Here is a 16,588-nt window from a genome sequence, read left to right on the forward strand (position 1 = left end):
CACGACCCCTATTACACGCACATACTGCCTAACCGCGTCTTCACAATGAACGAAACTTTTATGCCTCGTATCGTAAAATCTAAGAGGAAGGTGTTCAGCCTTGATCAAGGTCCGTAATAAGTCTTACTAATATAAAAATATGAATGTTTAGATGTATAAATAGATGTAGAATATGCCCTGGAAGAATATGTTCTTAATTATTAGCTTATAGGTAGCGAAAAAGCCTTGTCTTTGAATGAAAAGACCCCTCATCGAATATCGGCCAGCGTGATTAAGCAACGATTATAAACGATCTGCGATAATGGTTAATAATAGTATTATCTTAATTAGACGCTTGTTTTACAAGCAAGCGTCTAATTAAGACAAGATTGCATATTTTTTTTACTTTAATGTACTTTTTTTATACTGCATGCCGACCAAAGAGCAGAGCATCATGCAGCAACTCTATGTGGGTCAGCAGTGACAAGATGACAAGCCTAAAGGTCTATGTTACCAGGTCATAAAATTAAAAAAAAACAAGATGACAAGCGACCACAAACTACACCCATAAAGTAAAAGAGAACGAACACCCAAATCTCAAACAAAACTCATGTTGTTTTAGTTTGTTCTCAATTTTATAATATAACAATTAATCTTTTAATTATGATTAAGTTTTTGAGAGAAAAGTAAAATAGTTATAAGATGTTTCATCCGAGTTTTTCGAGAATGCATCATTAATTGCGAGTGCAAACAACATATAATGCTTACACAATGAAGCCAAGATCACTCATATTTTTTATATTTACATCCTTCAATCTACACTGGATAATTGCTGAAAATGAAAATTGTACGAGGAGTAACAGCCGTTGTGACTATAAGGCTAACGTCCGTAGATTATCGGAAACACTTGCCAATAAGTTTCGTGAAATAGTGATCCAAGAACTAGGAAGCGAATATACAACTCACTTAGAGTTAAGGAATGGGTTTAAGGTGAGCCGATATCAATACAGTGACAATAATGTACTAGATAGTATAACTGATAAGTTAAACTACAAGCTTACCTCGGCAACTAATATTCTAGTTGAAATGAAGAATGAAATGAACCAAAGCAACACTCCGTCCTTTACTCACCCTTGCCCTTTCAATTCCATTCGTAAATCTGTTTTTATCAAGAATACGAATATGTATAACTTGCCTTACATGGATACCAAATCTAAAATGCTGGATAGATTTAAAGACTTAAAAATAAAGAGACAATATTTTCTATCCCATATAGATTATGCAACTGATAAAGATTGTACGACTGTGCCACATTCTAATTTAAGATATCTATATCATAAGATTATACACTCCAATCCTAAATTAATTGTTTTTATCATTGACAACAGTATGTCAGCAGACTCTCTTCTGCATGCATTAGCTATAACAAAGGAGACTGCATATTCTTTACAGAGTATAGACATGATGGCTCTGAAGATAACAAACATGACAGACTTTTTCAAGTTCGAAGACTCTTGTAGTTACGGTATGTCTAATTTAGGAAATGCTACTGAGAATAATAAGCTCTTGCTGCGTGAATACCTCACTACCATTGATATTGCAAGCTCCAATTTATCACCACTAACAATAAACATGGAAATACAGAAGTTATTGCTTGAGAAAAAGTTGCCAAAAGACAAATTATTCATATTACTAACTGACTCGAAGGTGTTAAAAAATGATACATGGCTGAAAATGTTTCCCTTTGGCAAACATGAGGATGATATTAAATTTGCTATTGGATTAATAAATGAAGGTAATATTGATAAAAATGGATCTTTAGAAATTTTACATGTTGATAAAGGACATAATCATTCGAAAAACAATACTGTTATGAGGCTACATATTAATGACAGTGGAGTGATTGGTCAAATGGCTTCGGCTTTCATTTCTTTACTGCCTAATAAATATGAAAACAAAATTAAAATAGAAGGCCCAGTTTGGGAAGCTACGGAACGCGATTTTATGATGTCACTTGTTTATCCAATTACGTCTGGTATACTTGGCTTAGATTTATATTGGTCCGATCTTGCGGAAGATATTATTTATTTTAAAGGAACCAACCAATGGAAGAGAGCATTTATTATGGATTTTTCAGGAAGAGTTTTGATGCATACATATTTTCCAAGGCCAGAAGCGGCTTCAGAAAAAATTAAATTTACATATTTAGAAGCTATTGAACCATACGATTTTATAGATGAAGTTAAAACACATTTGTTATTGCATAAAACAGGTAACAGAACATTTCCTGATCATAATAGTACAAGAACAATAACATATTCTTGGAAATGGGTACAAAATTTATATGTTGTATGTCTGGTGTCTGAATCTAGAAATAACAATTCATTTAATAAGTCAAACATATTTTTCACGAAAAGCAGTAAGGAAATATTGTTCCATAGGCTTGATTTATTTCCTCCGAAATCAGGTACAATGTGTCGACATTTTAAACAGATAGCTACTATTGACCAAGGTACTGTTTATCTTAGTCCATCAAGTTTTCAATCTCCATTTACATATCTTTATGATATGGGTGATGGCCAAGAAGCAGTGACTTATATGCAGAATTATTTAGCTTATTTAAAAAGTGTCGCACATGGATGGCTTTCTAATCCAGGTCTTAAAAATGAGATACAACAAGATGTTGGTTTCCTCAACTCAATATTATCCTTTTTTAAAAGGCAACATTTACATGGACCTTATTCAAAATATGTTGTTAGAAGATACGCTGTAACTGAAAGTGGTGTACTAGTTATGTATCCAGGAACTGTTTTAGAATATGATTATGAACCAGTTAGAAGACCATGGTTTACTTTTGCTATGGAAAATCCTGGTAAGATAATTTTAACTCCACCAAATCTTGATGTAGGTGGTGCAGGATATGTTGTGACTATTTCCTATGCTATAAAAAGTTTAGTGTATCCAACTATGGTTGTATCTATGGATGTCACTATGGGGTTCCTATACAAACTTCTTATTGAAAGCTTGCCATTGTGTGCCATGTCCTATGTAAAATGTTTAATAATGAACAATCGGGGATATTTAGTTTCACATCCTGGTTTGATGGATCCTAATAGCTCTGGTCCAATAGAACAACAACATATTACTCATAAGGAATCTATGATTGCTATTGACTTGTTAAATCATAAAGGTTTCGTTACAAAACGACTGTGTAATAATTTCTTTGATAAAACTATACAAAGGTTTTATGAATTTAATACTTCTTTACCTCATGTGCTCTCTAATGTAGTTCCTGGTGATCATTGTATCCATTATTACATAGCAACAATACCTGGTACAAATGCTTTTATAGGTTTAGTTAATGCGTCATGTAATGTAGGAGCATTCTGTCCATGTAGTATGGTTGATAGACTTTGTTTGAATTGTAATCGTATGGAGCAAACTGAATGTGAATGTCCATGTGAATGTAGCTCTGAGGTATACGATTGTCCTGATGCAAATATTACAAGAATAAACCAAGATATACCACTTTGCGGTTTAACTCCTGAAAATAATAATCATAGATCGCATTATTTCCACAATTTTGCAGAAAACTTGAAGTCTTGTTTTGATTTTCAATGTGAAACATACCTCACACATTCAAGTTGTTTAGGTGTTTTGGGTTGTGAATGGTGTCAAGTGGATGCTGATGGCAGAACGCCGTTATCTTCACCGTTTTGTACATCGCAGTCTACATGTTTTAATGGAGTATTAGGTGCAGTAACGCCGTACGGTGAAAGCACATATGGCCATGCTAATAGAGAAGCTTTAGGAAGTTACTCTGCCATTGGTCCAATAGCGGGTTGTATTATTACAGTTAGCTTAGTAATAGCAGTAGCGATATATTGTTATAGACAAAATGTGCCCACTGCCAGTTGTCATAATTTATATGTGGATGGGCCGGCTGAAACGTGGCACGATGCAGATGTGCAAATGAGTCACTTGCATTCTGAAGATATGCACGATCAATCGGGTCAGGATAAATTGTTACCGGCAATGGAAATAGAAGCACCTATATCGCCCTACCGGGTCATAACTGGATACAAGCGGCCACACACTGCTGGCGGTTCGGACCACGGTTACTCAACTATGACTCCCCATGAAGATTCAGAAGCAACAGGATTCTCAGTTAATGATCCAATTATATTATCAGATGACACGAAATCTGATGTCAGCTGCCCGATTCCAGCCAAAATAAAACCCAGATTAAAACCTGATTTTATGACCGTAGTACCGTGTGGTAAAAACAGTGTAATAGCCCCAGTGACTGTTCATAGACATATGGAGGCATCATAGTACTAAATATATTTTAATCTACCTCCTTTGTACATAATGCTGATAATCAAAGTTGATTATTGTGATATGTTTGTTTGCCGACAGTTTTTATGACTAAGTTTTTTGTAAACATGATTTTTTACTTGCAATATTTCTTTGACATCCTGCGGTGCTCGTTTTATACTACTTTTATGGTATTAATGTTCCAGAGAACAATTTATTGTACTACTATTGAATGCAATTTCATTTATAACTTAAGATGGTACTTAAAACTATGTATACTTGTAAGTCATATCGGATACGTAAATTTTAAGATTAAATAAAATGGAGCAGGTTATTGTATACATGTTACTTCGTAGCTATAGTATTTATGACTTTATATGTTACTTTTTGATATATAAGGTTTACTTTTTATTTTTATACTGTGCCAGTGCCTCCTGCAGACTAATCATTTGTAATTGTGCGTATTTTTAAGACTGACCTTGACGTTACATAGTAAAATAAAAGCTATTTTATAAACAAATATCTTTGACTTTTATTTCAATTATTAAAATACATAATTACACACAAAGTTTAAGAAAATAATTCACTAGTCATGTACACATCATCCTTATTGCTTTTTTACATATTTAATTCTGCTAATACATTTTCACAGTATAAACAGATTTTTATACAGTGTGTAAATTTTTATGTATTTAAAAAAACAAGTTTGAAAGATGTGATTTGTTGTATTTCACACGTCGAATCGTATATGTGTGTGCGTGGGCTGGGGGGAGGCGGGGTCGAGCGCGGGGGCGGGGCCGGCGGGCTCCCTGCCCCGCCCCCGCCGCCCGCGCTTCCCCGCAGCGCGCGACTCCTCCGCACGCACCCACTGCTCCTGTTCCTCCGCTCCGCAGAGTACCCGAGCGCGGTTGTTTGAATTTGTGCAGTACTGTAAAGAGAATGGGCAGCTAATTACTTAAGCAATACTAATTATATCAAAATTATTAAATAACAAAAAAGAAGCTAAATTAGATTGGTATTGATAATTTGAAAATAAGCTTCTCAAACAGTTATATAGTGTTACGCAACAACAAACACCATTGAATTTTTTTACAAACAGAATAATTGTCTAGTCTTGTTCAAATTAATTTACCTCATCAGCAGCTTTGGCAGAATCAAAGCGAATGATGACCTCTGAGAGTCCCTCTTTAGCCTCCACATGTTGAGCGTGGATATTGGTTTTAATCTGTAAATAATAAAGTAACTATTAACAAAAGTTTTAATTATTAACTATTGTAACAAACTATTTAAGAAGAGTTTATTGGTTAGTTAATAATGACTACTAGATGGCGCTAGCAAAATAAGTGCAACACTGGCCACCGATAATCCACCAATACAAATAGAAAAATATAATAAAAAAGAGTACAAGATGTCATAAGCAAGAAGTGACACCAAAATTGATGTGCTCATGCAAATTATTGTAGTATATTAAGAACGTAATAAAGAAATGTTTAAAACCGATGGAACTAGTTTATATTTATCTAATTATAAACTTACAGTTCTTTTAACAAGCCTGACATCAAGGCAAGGTTCAGGCAACACCTCCTCCACAAACACACCCGGTATTCTCTCCAAGGGTGCTACAGTTTTACTGCTTTCTATCTCTTGGGATTTTATTGCTGTAATGAAACATTATGCATGTCAACATAATTAAATTAAAGATATTTATTAGTACAATTAGAAGCCAACTGCCAAATTCTACAACAAAAGATTTTAGTTTAAACCCATAGTTATATGCAACAGTATTACTAAAATTACAAATGCCAAATTTGAATGGATGTATGTTAGAAGGTACCTACAGAAAGGTTGCATGAATGTAGATGAAATTTGGTATAGATGTACAACACTCGGAGAACATACAGGCTACTTAACAATCTTTTTTTAATTCCCCACATGCAAAGTCACGGGCAAAAGATATCTTACTAATATTATAAATGCGTATGTTTGGATGGATGTTTGTTTGAAGGTATTTCCAAAATGGCTGTATGGATCTTGCTGAAATTTGGCATAAACATATAACATGGTATGGATGAACACATAGGCTACTAAATAAGTTAATTTTAATATGTTGCAGTCGGAGTCGCGGGCGACAGCTAGTGTATGATAAATACATACCTGATTCGCCTTCTAATGTAGGCGCGGCAGACGCTGGTATGGCTGTATACACATTTTTCTTACTGTGATGCATAGCTCGAGCTTCTTTCATATATTTCCTTTGCAAGTTGAGATATTTATTTCTAAGCGCTTTCCATTCACACTTTGGTAGCACTTGCAAACCCCATAATCCGTTTTGAACTTCCGTCTTATTCAATTTGGTCTTATCTTTTGCACCATTTTTTGTCTTTCTCTTCTTAATTTTCTTCTTCCGACGTGGTGATCCATCATTTTTTGATTCATCTTGACTTGTCATTTCGTCTTTTGATTCGGCATCTGTTGTTTTACCTTCCTAATATTAAATAAAATTAATTAAACGATGGCATCACTAATTTCAACTCTAGATGGTAGTAAACATTAACTTTTTTCGTTTTTTCTTAACAAATATTTTGGCGGTTCAAGGTCATGTGCACGCTGCGCAGTGCTATTGCCTTGCATCCTGCTATGCTGAGAATCGCCAAGATGTCTGATAACTACTATACCTGTATAAAAATTATAAGGCTGATTTTTTCACAAAAATATTTACCTCAGTTGGTGTAGCTAAACTTTTGTTTTCATCCTGCAAAGTAATAATTTATATATTATATTTTTTATTACTAAGATTGATAATTTATTAAGACAAGATGCTTTTTAGGATGTACCTTGGTAGTAATAAAGTATAAAAAAAAAGTATTTTATTACCTCTGATGGTGTTGCTATACTTTTATTTTCTTCCTGTAATAAAAAAAAATAATCAAAATATGTACATATTTTATATGAATTGTTAATTTTGTTAAAACAACTAACACTTGGTGTTTCCACTCTTCTTTCAGAATCCGAATCATGTTCAATCTTTAGTTCAAGATTCTTCTTTTTATCTTTTGATTTTTTGTTTTTCTTCCTTGGTGGTTCATATTCCTCTTTACTTTCATTTGCATCATTTGGTGGTTCGTCTATTGAAAACATTTTTATAGAAGAAAGTTCCTCGGGTGGCATACATGTTGGTAATTTGCAGCCCATTTTTATAAAAGCATTAATACATTTCTGAGCTTCTTGAGGTTTTTCAAACTCAATAAAACCAAAACCCTGGAATTTTAAGAAAAACTGTTTAAATATAATGCAGAAATTAAGTTTGTCACATTGTAGATCCAACTAGATTTAGTGTGATTTCCATAGAAAGAAATACAAAACAAAAATATGATAATAAACAAAAACAGATGGGGTTGAATCTGTAAGTCATAATATGGACTCTTTCTAAGTATTTTTTATAATTGACTTTTAAAAGATCAAGGTCATTTGCTTATTCTAATTTGATAAACATATTTCAAATTATTATATATAATATATTCCACCGTACCTTAATTCTTTGTGTATTTCTAAATTTTGGTAGCGAAATGTATGCTACATGACCATAATTGGAGAAAACTTTCTTTAACCAATCTTGTGTTGCTTTTACGGGTATTGATTCTACATAAACAGTTCTTGCATCAACATCATAAGGCAATAATGGGGTTTTTCTCCTAACCTGAAATTGTCAAATAAAAGTCCAAAACAAATAGGTAAAATATTCTAAATAGAAAAACATAAAATTGCTCGATTTATATTGGCTGTGTCAACATGGGATTGCGAAAGTACCTTAAGTTTATCTTCAGAGAGTTCTAAGAATGTGGAATGTGATAAAGCTTTCGCGATATCGTGGATTTCTTGAGTCATTGAGCTTATTTTATTAAATTTTAAAAATTCGCTAATAGGAACGTATGGATCCTTGTTAACTAATTCATTGAGATACCGATCCTTGCTTAAGTTTGCATCGCTAAAGTAAAATTCCATTTGCTTTATAATGTTATCGTATAATTGTCGTTTACGATGCCGTATCCGCTTTCTGGGAATGTTTTCAAGCTTCGATTCTTGTTTTCGATCTACAGTTTCTACTGATTCTGATTCTGGCATCTTTATATCACACTTGATGAAATCGTTTTATTTAAAACTGTATAGGACACTTCTAAGGTGTTATTTTTATTCAACAAACAAATTAACCAATAGAAGATAAAATATTGGAAATATGACAGTAATGAGCAATGTGACTGTGACAGTTGACAGCAAAGACAGTTGTAATATGACAGATAGCATAAAGCGACAGAGTATGCAATCGATTTTTATTTAGAAACTTTTTTCAGAAGGTAAAAATATTAAATTAATTTATGTTTATAAAATGTTTTGATTACTTAAATTTGACATGTAATAATATAAAACCCTCAATAAAATTCACCAAAAATGGATACGGGTTAAACGAGAAGGAACATTGTGTTAACCCTGGTTCATAATGGAACACAATAGGATTTTGACATTTCTCAACTTTTCGTGGTCCAGTTCCGTCGTGTCGAGTATATGTGGAATAAATTTTTGTTTGTTAGATAGTGAGGCGTTTCGGAGATAATTTGTTAAAAATATTGTTTTTGTATCAATGCTTTCGATTCCAATTTATTTAGTGTTTAATTAAGTGTGGATGCTGTGTTATTCATCATAGATTTCAAAGATAGATTTGTGGCAAGGAAGATGACAGTATTTATCTTGAACAGTGTTATTTCCGTTAAATTGTGTTAAATAATCGCAATGTCAAAAACAATAAAATCTGCCAACGTAACTTTAAAGCCTATTGAGGTTTCAAAAGCTTTACAACAAGGGGAGAAATTTATAAAATGGGATGAGGTGAGTACTTTAATATTTCGATAAGTTTTAGAAACTTTTTTGATAGAATTACAAACTAAAGTTGTTAAAAATTATCTTGTATTGTAACTTTTATCTTGATTATTTTCTTATAAAAGAGAGTATTATTAAAATTATGGTTTTAATTTAGGATTCTGGGGCTGGACTGCCCGTTACGCTTCGGGTGGACCCAAAAGGATTCTATTTATTTTGGACTGACCAGAATATGGAAGTTGAAATGTTGGACATAGCAACTATCAGGGATGTAAGAACTGGTGTCCATGCTAAAGTACCTAAGGTAAGTAAAGTAAACTTTAAATAAAGTATTTTTTTTATTATTCTAGTTTAAAATAATTATTTTTGATATATTCAAACTTGAGTTAATTAAATAACAGAATAAGAAAAGTAATGACTTCAGGCTGGATGTATTACTTACATGGTATTATTTAAGATTTTATTCACTATTCATTAAATAGGTAATTTTGAAAAGAAATGAAAAAAACATTGGAAATTATGAATCAAAGTAATTTTTTTGGAGTAAATTCTAATAGAAAGAAGTGCAACAGGTAATTTGGCCGCTGTATTAGCATTCTGTCTAAAATTATAGATTTACTATTTATCTTCAATCTTATTTAAACAACAATATTAATTGTTCTGCATGATATAATTTAAAGTTTGTTTAGTTTTATTTAAGAGGTGTCCTTTAGTATAGCTGTAACCTTTTGACGGCTAGAAAGGGCAGGCCCTTTATGCATTACCTTTACATCTTAAAGTAAAATAGTGATAGTTTGGGGACTATAATTAAATAAGAATTAAAATAAAATTATTGGATAACACAATATTTTGATAATGGTTTATTATGGATTGTTATTGAAAATATTTTATATTTAAATCTTATATTTGAAAGTTTCAAAACTAAAGACTTTTTTTTACAAATCAAACATTTCCTGATTTTTATTAATTCTGGTAAATTATAAATAAAAGTTTATTTTTAACATACGAAAATAAAATATGTTTTAAAAGCTAATTAACAAAAATTTAATGCAATGTGGTAAAAAGTAAAAGTAAAGCGGAAAACCTAGGAAACACTAGACGTGTTCTGGTCTGACAATATTGTTTCTTTTGACACATCCAGTGCAACTGACTCGCCTGGCGAGTTCAATTTCGCACGAATAAAAAGTATGCACTGAGGGTCTATTACGAAAATTTGCGTGACAGTTGCGAGGATGTATTCGTAATGCCATCGACAAAATTTCACGATGGCGATATGAAAACGTTTTCACTAGTGTTAATAATAAAAAGTATAGAACTGACCATAACTTTCGATAAGTCACGTGATTGTTGCGCGTCAGTTGCATACAATTTTGAAGTTCGCTAAGGAATCGCCTCGAAGCGAATGCATTTTATGTAACCCAGCTGGACGTGTTAAAAAGGTCGCAATGCAACAAATTAAGTGGAATATAAAAGCTGGAACTGGGACAATATTCTCATCATGATGAGCTTTAAATCTTCAGATACCGCGATTATGTGGCGACGCTTTAACGACTCGGTAAAAATAATTAACACTCCAATTATAGCCACTTTAACCCGACGTCGTTAGTGTCACTTCACGCTTTATCGGTTAGTTTTATTTTATTAATTTTGTAAAAGATTTATTCGTTTACTAGCTCTCGCCCGTGACTCCGTCCGCGCGGTATAAAAAATAAGTTAGTAGTCTATGTGTTCTTCCAGACTATGTTTTACAATTATGCCAAATTTCAGCGATATCCATACAGCCGTTCTCAAAGTACCTTTTAACAAACATCCATCCATCTAAACATTCGCATTTATAATATTAGTAAGATTGGGTAGAAGACTCAAATTTTAGCCGAATTTTAAGTATCTTAAAAAATTATTTGATAGTGGAATTGTTATATGACTTTGTGCGAAATTTGACAAACAAAAATTAATTGCCTACTACCCGATTTATTGATGTAGTTCATTTTAAATCAAAACCTATACAACAGTGGTAGAGCCCGCTTTAACATCTTCGCACGTATTTCTACACGCATTTTCTCCTACCTTTTTTCTCTAATAAGCAAAGGATGGAAGTGGAAGTGGACATTCCGGATGAGAGGATGCATGGAAAGGGAAAATGTTTTCTTTCTGTGCATCCTCTCCTCCGTCGATTAAGGTAGGCAACGCATATGCAATTGCGTATGTCTATGGGCAACGTTCACTTCGCTATTTCGGCGATTTCAGGTGGCCGCTCGCTCGTTCGCCACCTTATGATATAAAAAAAAACTATACAGCCCTAAATGATGTATACAGATGCATAATAATACGTAATTAATATATTGTACCATCTATTAATTATAATATCGATATTATCAACATTAGATCTACAATATCATCGACAATGGTAATACAAGGTAATAGAACGGGATTACACCGATGCAAATACGATGCGATTCTCTTGAACACCAGCTTAGTGTTTGCATTGCAGATCAATTCAAGTAATATGTACGTTTGTATGCATCTGAATACGATACAATGATGTGACTACACATTGACAAAGTACAGAAACTATGAGAAAATCCTGATAGTTCGGGCTATTCTATTTACTAGTGTAATGTGTCTCTTATTGTGGATTTAACTTATTGATGTCTCTTTTATTCTCTGTGTCTGAATATGTCAGATCACGGTAGTGGAATTCAACCGTTATTTAATACTATAATAGTTGTCGCCCGCGACTCCATTCGCGAGGAATTAATATAAAATAAAATTATTAGCCTGTGTTCCTCCAGACTATGTTCTACATTTGTGCCAAATTTCATCAAAATCCATTGAGTCGCTCCGATAATACGTTCAAACAAACATCCATCTATCCTTCCATCCATCTATCCTTCCATCCATCCATCTATCTTAACATTCGCATTTATAATATTAGTAAGATTTGCCAAGACAAGTTTGCCATTGTCTAAGTTCGATTTTGCGTTTTAACACGTTCAATAGTATCATGACAATTACGTAGCTAGTAGCCCTGAACGTGTTAGATTAAATTTTAAAAAATGGTTTTTTTTGTAAATCACTGCAGAGCTTTTTATTTCTATTTATCCATAAATCTGTGGTTTGTTGGTCGTTTATTGTTATTATAGTAACATTGTGAAGTATCGATATCTCTCGAACGTGAATAAATGAAGGTTTTTTGTAACCTTTTATTAAAAATAGATAATCACAATGCCTTATCTGACGCGTTGGTGGCAAAATTGATAAATTACTAAATAAATATTCTGTGTAGTCTTTTAATTATAATTGGATATATTTAGTCAGTTCTCTGGAGACAGAACTTTGTAGTTTGTTGCATTCAAGACTTAAATTCACATTCATTCGACAACGTAATAATGAACTACTTTAGTTCTTGTTACGTTAAAATTAAACTGGTACACAACAAAATCGTTATCGCGACTTTGAAAATAATTGCGTTGTTAATTTTATTATAAATGTTCATTTGTTATATTAGATATCGCACAGTAGTGATAACTTATATTTGCGGTGTAAAAATAACGTTGCTGTATGAGAACTAAATTTATTCTTATAAAAATATTGTACGCATAGTTCTATGTTACATCAGGAAGGAATGTCATTTTTAACAAAATATTCGTAATCATACTTTACTAATATCATAAATGCAAAAATTTTAATGGATAGATGGATAGATGGATGTTTGTTTGAAGGTATGTCCGGAACAGCTTAATGGATTTTGACGAAATTTTTCACACATGTAAAACATAGTCTGGAAGAATACATAGGCTACTTTTTAAGTTTTCTTTTAATTCCGCACGGACTGGCGACAGCTAGCATTAAATAGATTTGAATTCTACATAGGTTTTCCTAGATAGAGTCTATGGAGGATAGGATCGATAACGAATGGTGGGGGAGTGAATTGTAGGTAGAGAGAGTGAGATCGGATGAGAGGTGAGAGGGGCATTGTGCGGCCCGCGGCTGACATCTGCAAACATTTCACCAGCCAGATATTATTAGCATTCAGAACTATTCTAATATTGCATGTTATACAACCACTTTCATACTACTATAGATATGTATTAAGTATTGTTTGCATTATGTATAATATTTTATCTCGAGATATTAAAGCAGGTCAGGTTTTAATGTGATTCATCTAAACCATTTTCAATGTCGAAATACCGGATCAAAAACATATTGCATTGTCTTATTCTTTCATACTTAATTCTTGGAATCAATAAATAGATGGAAAACGAAACTCATAGTAAGGTTTTCTTCTCTCGAATCGAGTGGTCGTCTGAATTTCCCGAAATGATGAAGCGACCGCAGCCCATAGACATCAGCAATTGCAGATGCATTGACTTTCTTTAATTGACGAGCGAGGAGACGCAGGGAAAGAGAAACTTCCTATGCATAGCCTAATCTATTACATCACCTTCCTCTTTTTTCCTTATAAGAAAATTGTGGGAAGGGAAAGAGGACTAAAATTAGGCTTCCTGAACGTACAAAACTCTTTAAATATGTTAAAAAGGAATAGATTTAGATTTGTAACTTGTAACGTAAACTGACTAACGATGTAACGTAACGTAGTAACTTTTGTAAATTGTCAGTACAATATTGAAATATTCATTTAGAAGTCTGTTGTAGCTTGTAGCTCAAATATTAGCATGTCTATATGGCTTGTATATCGCAGACACATTTACATAATAAATCTACGATCAACGGTATACATTGTAAATATTTAAACTATGCAACACTGTTGTTTCGCGTTGAAATCGCGACACTATATAACAAAAGATAAAGAAGAAATTCAACCTCCAAAAGACGCTAAATGTTTTGTTATCTCTTTTTTTTTCAAATAGCATGAAAGGGATGGCAATATGTTTTTATACAGTTGTAATCCACAGTTTATGTTAAATTCTCGTACGCTAGGTCTGTTATTTTAGGACTTGTATTACTCTATACTAAAAGCTATAGAAAAAGACGAAAATTATAATGAAATGCTTAATTGAAATGGACTGCTCAGATTTCAAACGCAAGCGTAAATTCCTATCTAATATCAAGAAAATATGAGAACAATGAAATAATAGTTTTTGTGTTTTGCGCGAGAATTCTGTATAGAACAGATTCATTATCGCCTCATCGTAAAATGTACCTATCGAAATAATTGTTAAATTTTGTTTAGATATTGCTAACTGTTACTACGCACCGTGAGAAAGATCCAAATTTGTTAGAATTATTTGGTATTTGGACTCAAAGATCGTTTGTTTACTATACAATAAACTTAGCAAAATCTATAAAAATATATTTGTCGATCGGAAGAAAAAAGCAGGAGATTATGAATTATCCGTTCAGCGACTGCTTAATATTGTTAAGTAACATAAGCTTGTTTAAAACAAACCAAGTTGTAACATATAAATTCCCAATGTAAACTACCACTAATATTAAGTATAAAGTTGTTGAAGCTACATAACTCTAACCGAATTAAGTTGTGGCTAAACTTGAGGTAACTAACTACGAAATGCAAATACTGTTACGTAGTTCAGTGCTTGTTCTGTCTCGTGTGAACAACAGTTTTCACCCTATACAGTTAAGTATTTTGTAGTTGCAGTTTTGTAATCTATTGACATACATATTTGTTTTGAAATATTCTACAATATCGTTTAATATAATTAGACGCGGTCTAAAACATCTGCTTCCATTTAATTTATTTAGAACTGTCGACCAGACGTTAGACCATTGCAAAAGGACTTAATTTGTAGCTTATGAATTCTTCCAGACAATGTTCTACAATTATTACTAACCAAATTTCATCGAGATCCATTGAGCCGTTCTGCAGGTATCTTCTAACAAATATCCACCCAAACATTTGCATATATATGTTACAAAAGCGTAACTTTTTGATAGAAACTATTGGAGCATTCATTTAGTCTAGACCACAGTGAGTTATGTTTATCAGTTAAATCTTTAATTGGTTTAATGGCGTTCGTAATCGTGTCATGTGGTGGGCAGCTCAAACGTTTACGAGTTATTACGTCTGCCGTTTGTCTGCCGATGCCGAGCTAGTAAGATTTGATCATTACTAGATTTAGATCACTATAAGTACTGCTTGTCGATCAATTGGAAAAAACTAAAAATTCAAATGTAAGTTTTTTTTAAATACATTTGTAAAACTGAATCGTTTTTGACGAGTAAGTTGGCACCCTTGTTGTTACCAAATTGAAAGTATAAGGGGATTGTCGTAATTTTCTTAACAATCCCAATTAATATGTGTTCTGAATTATGTTGTAATAACTTAAAAGGTTCATGTTCGTTTAAAAGTTTTAGTTTCGATGCGAGATAAAGATAAATTCGCTAGCAAAAAATGTTCATACAAAAATTCAATATAAAATTTGTTAAAGTGTCGCTCAACGTTCATCAAAGCTTTGTTAAAAGTTTTAGACAATTTGAAAGTGTCAGAAGTTTTTCGTAAGTAATAAGTCATAGGTCATTTTAGGTATGAGTTTTTGATATAGAATTAATAATAAATTTCCAACTTGATTTTATATACGCTTGTTTCTTGTAGTCCAGAAAACGACATATTTTATTGTCATATTTGTTTGAAAACTATCAACAAACATAAAATATGGACAATTTTAACAGTGGTAGAGCCCGCTTTAACACTTTTGCACGAATTGTCCCGGCTCGCCCGGTGAAATACCACGACCACACAGAAGACAGAAGTCAAGTGGAAACAATCCCGCCTTTCTTCTGATGAGTGTGCGTCCCGGAGGCCCAACTTATTCCTCTTTCTCCTCCCACCGTTTTTCTTATATGGAAACGATGGGAAGTGAAAGTGGACTTTCCGGATGAGAGAATGCATGGAAAGGGAAAATATTTTCTCTCTGTGCATCCTCTCCTCCGTCGATTATAGGTAGGTAACGCATAGGCAATTGCGTATGTCTATGGGCAACGGTCACTTCGCTATTTCAGCGATTTCAGGTGGCCGCTCGCTCGTTTGCCACCTTATAATATAAAAAAAAATTGCCCATGCCTATGTGTGCATCATATCTACTGTCAAATATAATTTGACAAAAAATGATGACTAAGGCAGAAAATAGAGAATTTTTAGTAAATTTGATGAAAAATTTTTTGATTGTCGTGAACAAAGTATTTAGTACAAAGAGCGGTCGGAGTGGCTTTCTCGTACGTTATCGATTTTAGGTCATGCACTAATTTTAGAAAAGTTCTATCCAGTTTTATTAATATTCAACATGATCGTCCTAAATAACCAGCTAGTCCTTACATTCCGAGCGCACTCGTCTGTGATTTGATGTAATAACTAGAAATACTTTTGCTTTATGATATCAGATTTTTTTCAGTTTTTCGTATAATTTTATTACGAATTAGAATTTTTTAAAGTTGAAAGTTT

General features: G+C 32.9%; 3 protein-coding genes across 3 annotated transcripts in view; 2 read left to right on the plus strand and 1 right to left on the minus strand.

Moving 5' to 3' along the window:
- The first annotated feature begins 541 nt into the window (after positions 1-541).
- Positions 542-4,816, plus strand: LOC106126303 (VWFA and cache domain-containing protein CG16868). Its single transcript, XM_013323878.1, has one exon. It carries the CDS (start codon positions 751-753, stop codon positions 4,312-4,314), a length of 3,564 nt encoding a protein of 1,187 aa, XP_013179332.1. The 5' UTR covers positions 542-750; the 3' UTR covers positions 4,315-4,816.
- A 26-nt stretch (positions 4,817-4,842) lies between these two features.
- Larp7 (La related protein 7) lies at positions 4,843-8,553 on the minus strand. The gene is made up of 9 exons (XM_013323891.1): positions 8,104-8,553; positions 7,826-7,993; positions 7,276-7,554; positions 7,171-7,203; positions 6,451-6,781; positions 5,833-5,939; positions 5,429-5,521; positions 5,126-5,224; positions 4,843-5,087 (listed from the first exon to the last, which is right to left on the minus strand). The coding sequence occupies exons 1-9, from the start codon at positions 8,416-8,418 to the stop codon at positions 4,989-4,991; spliced, it is 1,524 nt and encodes a 507-aa protein (XP_013179345.1). The 5' UTR covers positions 8,419-8,553; the 3' UTR covers positions 4,843-4,988.
- A 276-nt stretch (positions 8,554-8,829) lies between these two features.
- Plc21C (Phospholipase C at 21C) overlaps positions 8,830-16,588 on the plus strand; it is a 48,531-nt gene continuing 40,772 nt past the window's right edge. Inside the window, exons 1-2 of the mRNA XM_013324997.1 lie at positions 8,830-9,177; positions 9,326-9,472. Of these exons, the coding sequence (XP_013180451.1) occupies positions 9,082-9,177; positions 9,326-9,472 (243 nt within the window). The 5' untranslated portion in view covers positions 8,830-9,081. The remainder of the gene's footprint in view (positions 9,178-9,325; positions 9,473-16,588) is intronic.

This window comes from Papilio xuthus, unplaced genomic scaffold, assembly GCF_000836235.2.
Source record: "Papilio xuthus unplaced genomic scaffold, Pxut_1.1 DF828952.1, whole genome shotgun sequence".
NCBI classification, from domain to species: domain Eukaryota; kingdom Metazoa; phylum Arthropoda; class Insecta; order Lepidoptera; family Papilionidae; genus Papilio; species Papilio xuthus.

Excerpts from the sequence above, each read along its gene's own strand:
- LOC106126303 (XM_013323878.1), top strand. The coding sequence starts at position 751 with ATGAAGCCAAGATCACTCATATTTTTTATATTTACATCCTTCAATCTA.
- Larp7 (XM_013323891.1), bottom strand. The coding sequence starts at position 8,418 with ATGCCAGAATCAGAATCAGTAGAAACTGTAGATCGAAAACAAGAATCG. Across the intron at positions 5,225-5,428 it reads CTGCCAAAGCTGCTGATGAG|TACTGCACAAATTCAAACAA; the intron begins GTAAATTAATTT and ends TTCTCTTTACAG. Across the intron at positions 5,088-5,125 it reads CGCGCGCTGCGGGGAAGCGC|CCCCGCGCTCGACCCCGCCT; the intron begins GGGCGGCGGGGG and ends CGCCGGCCCCGC.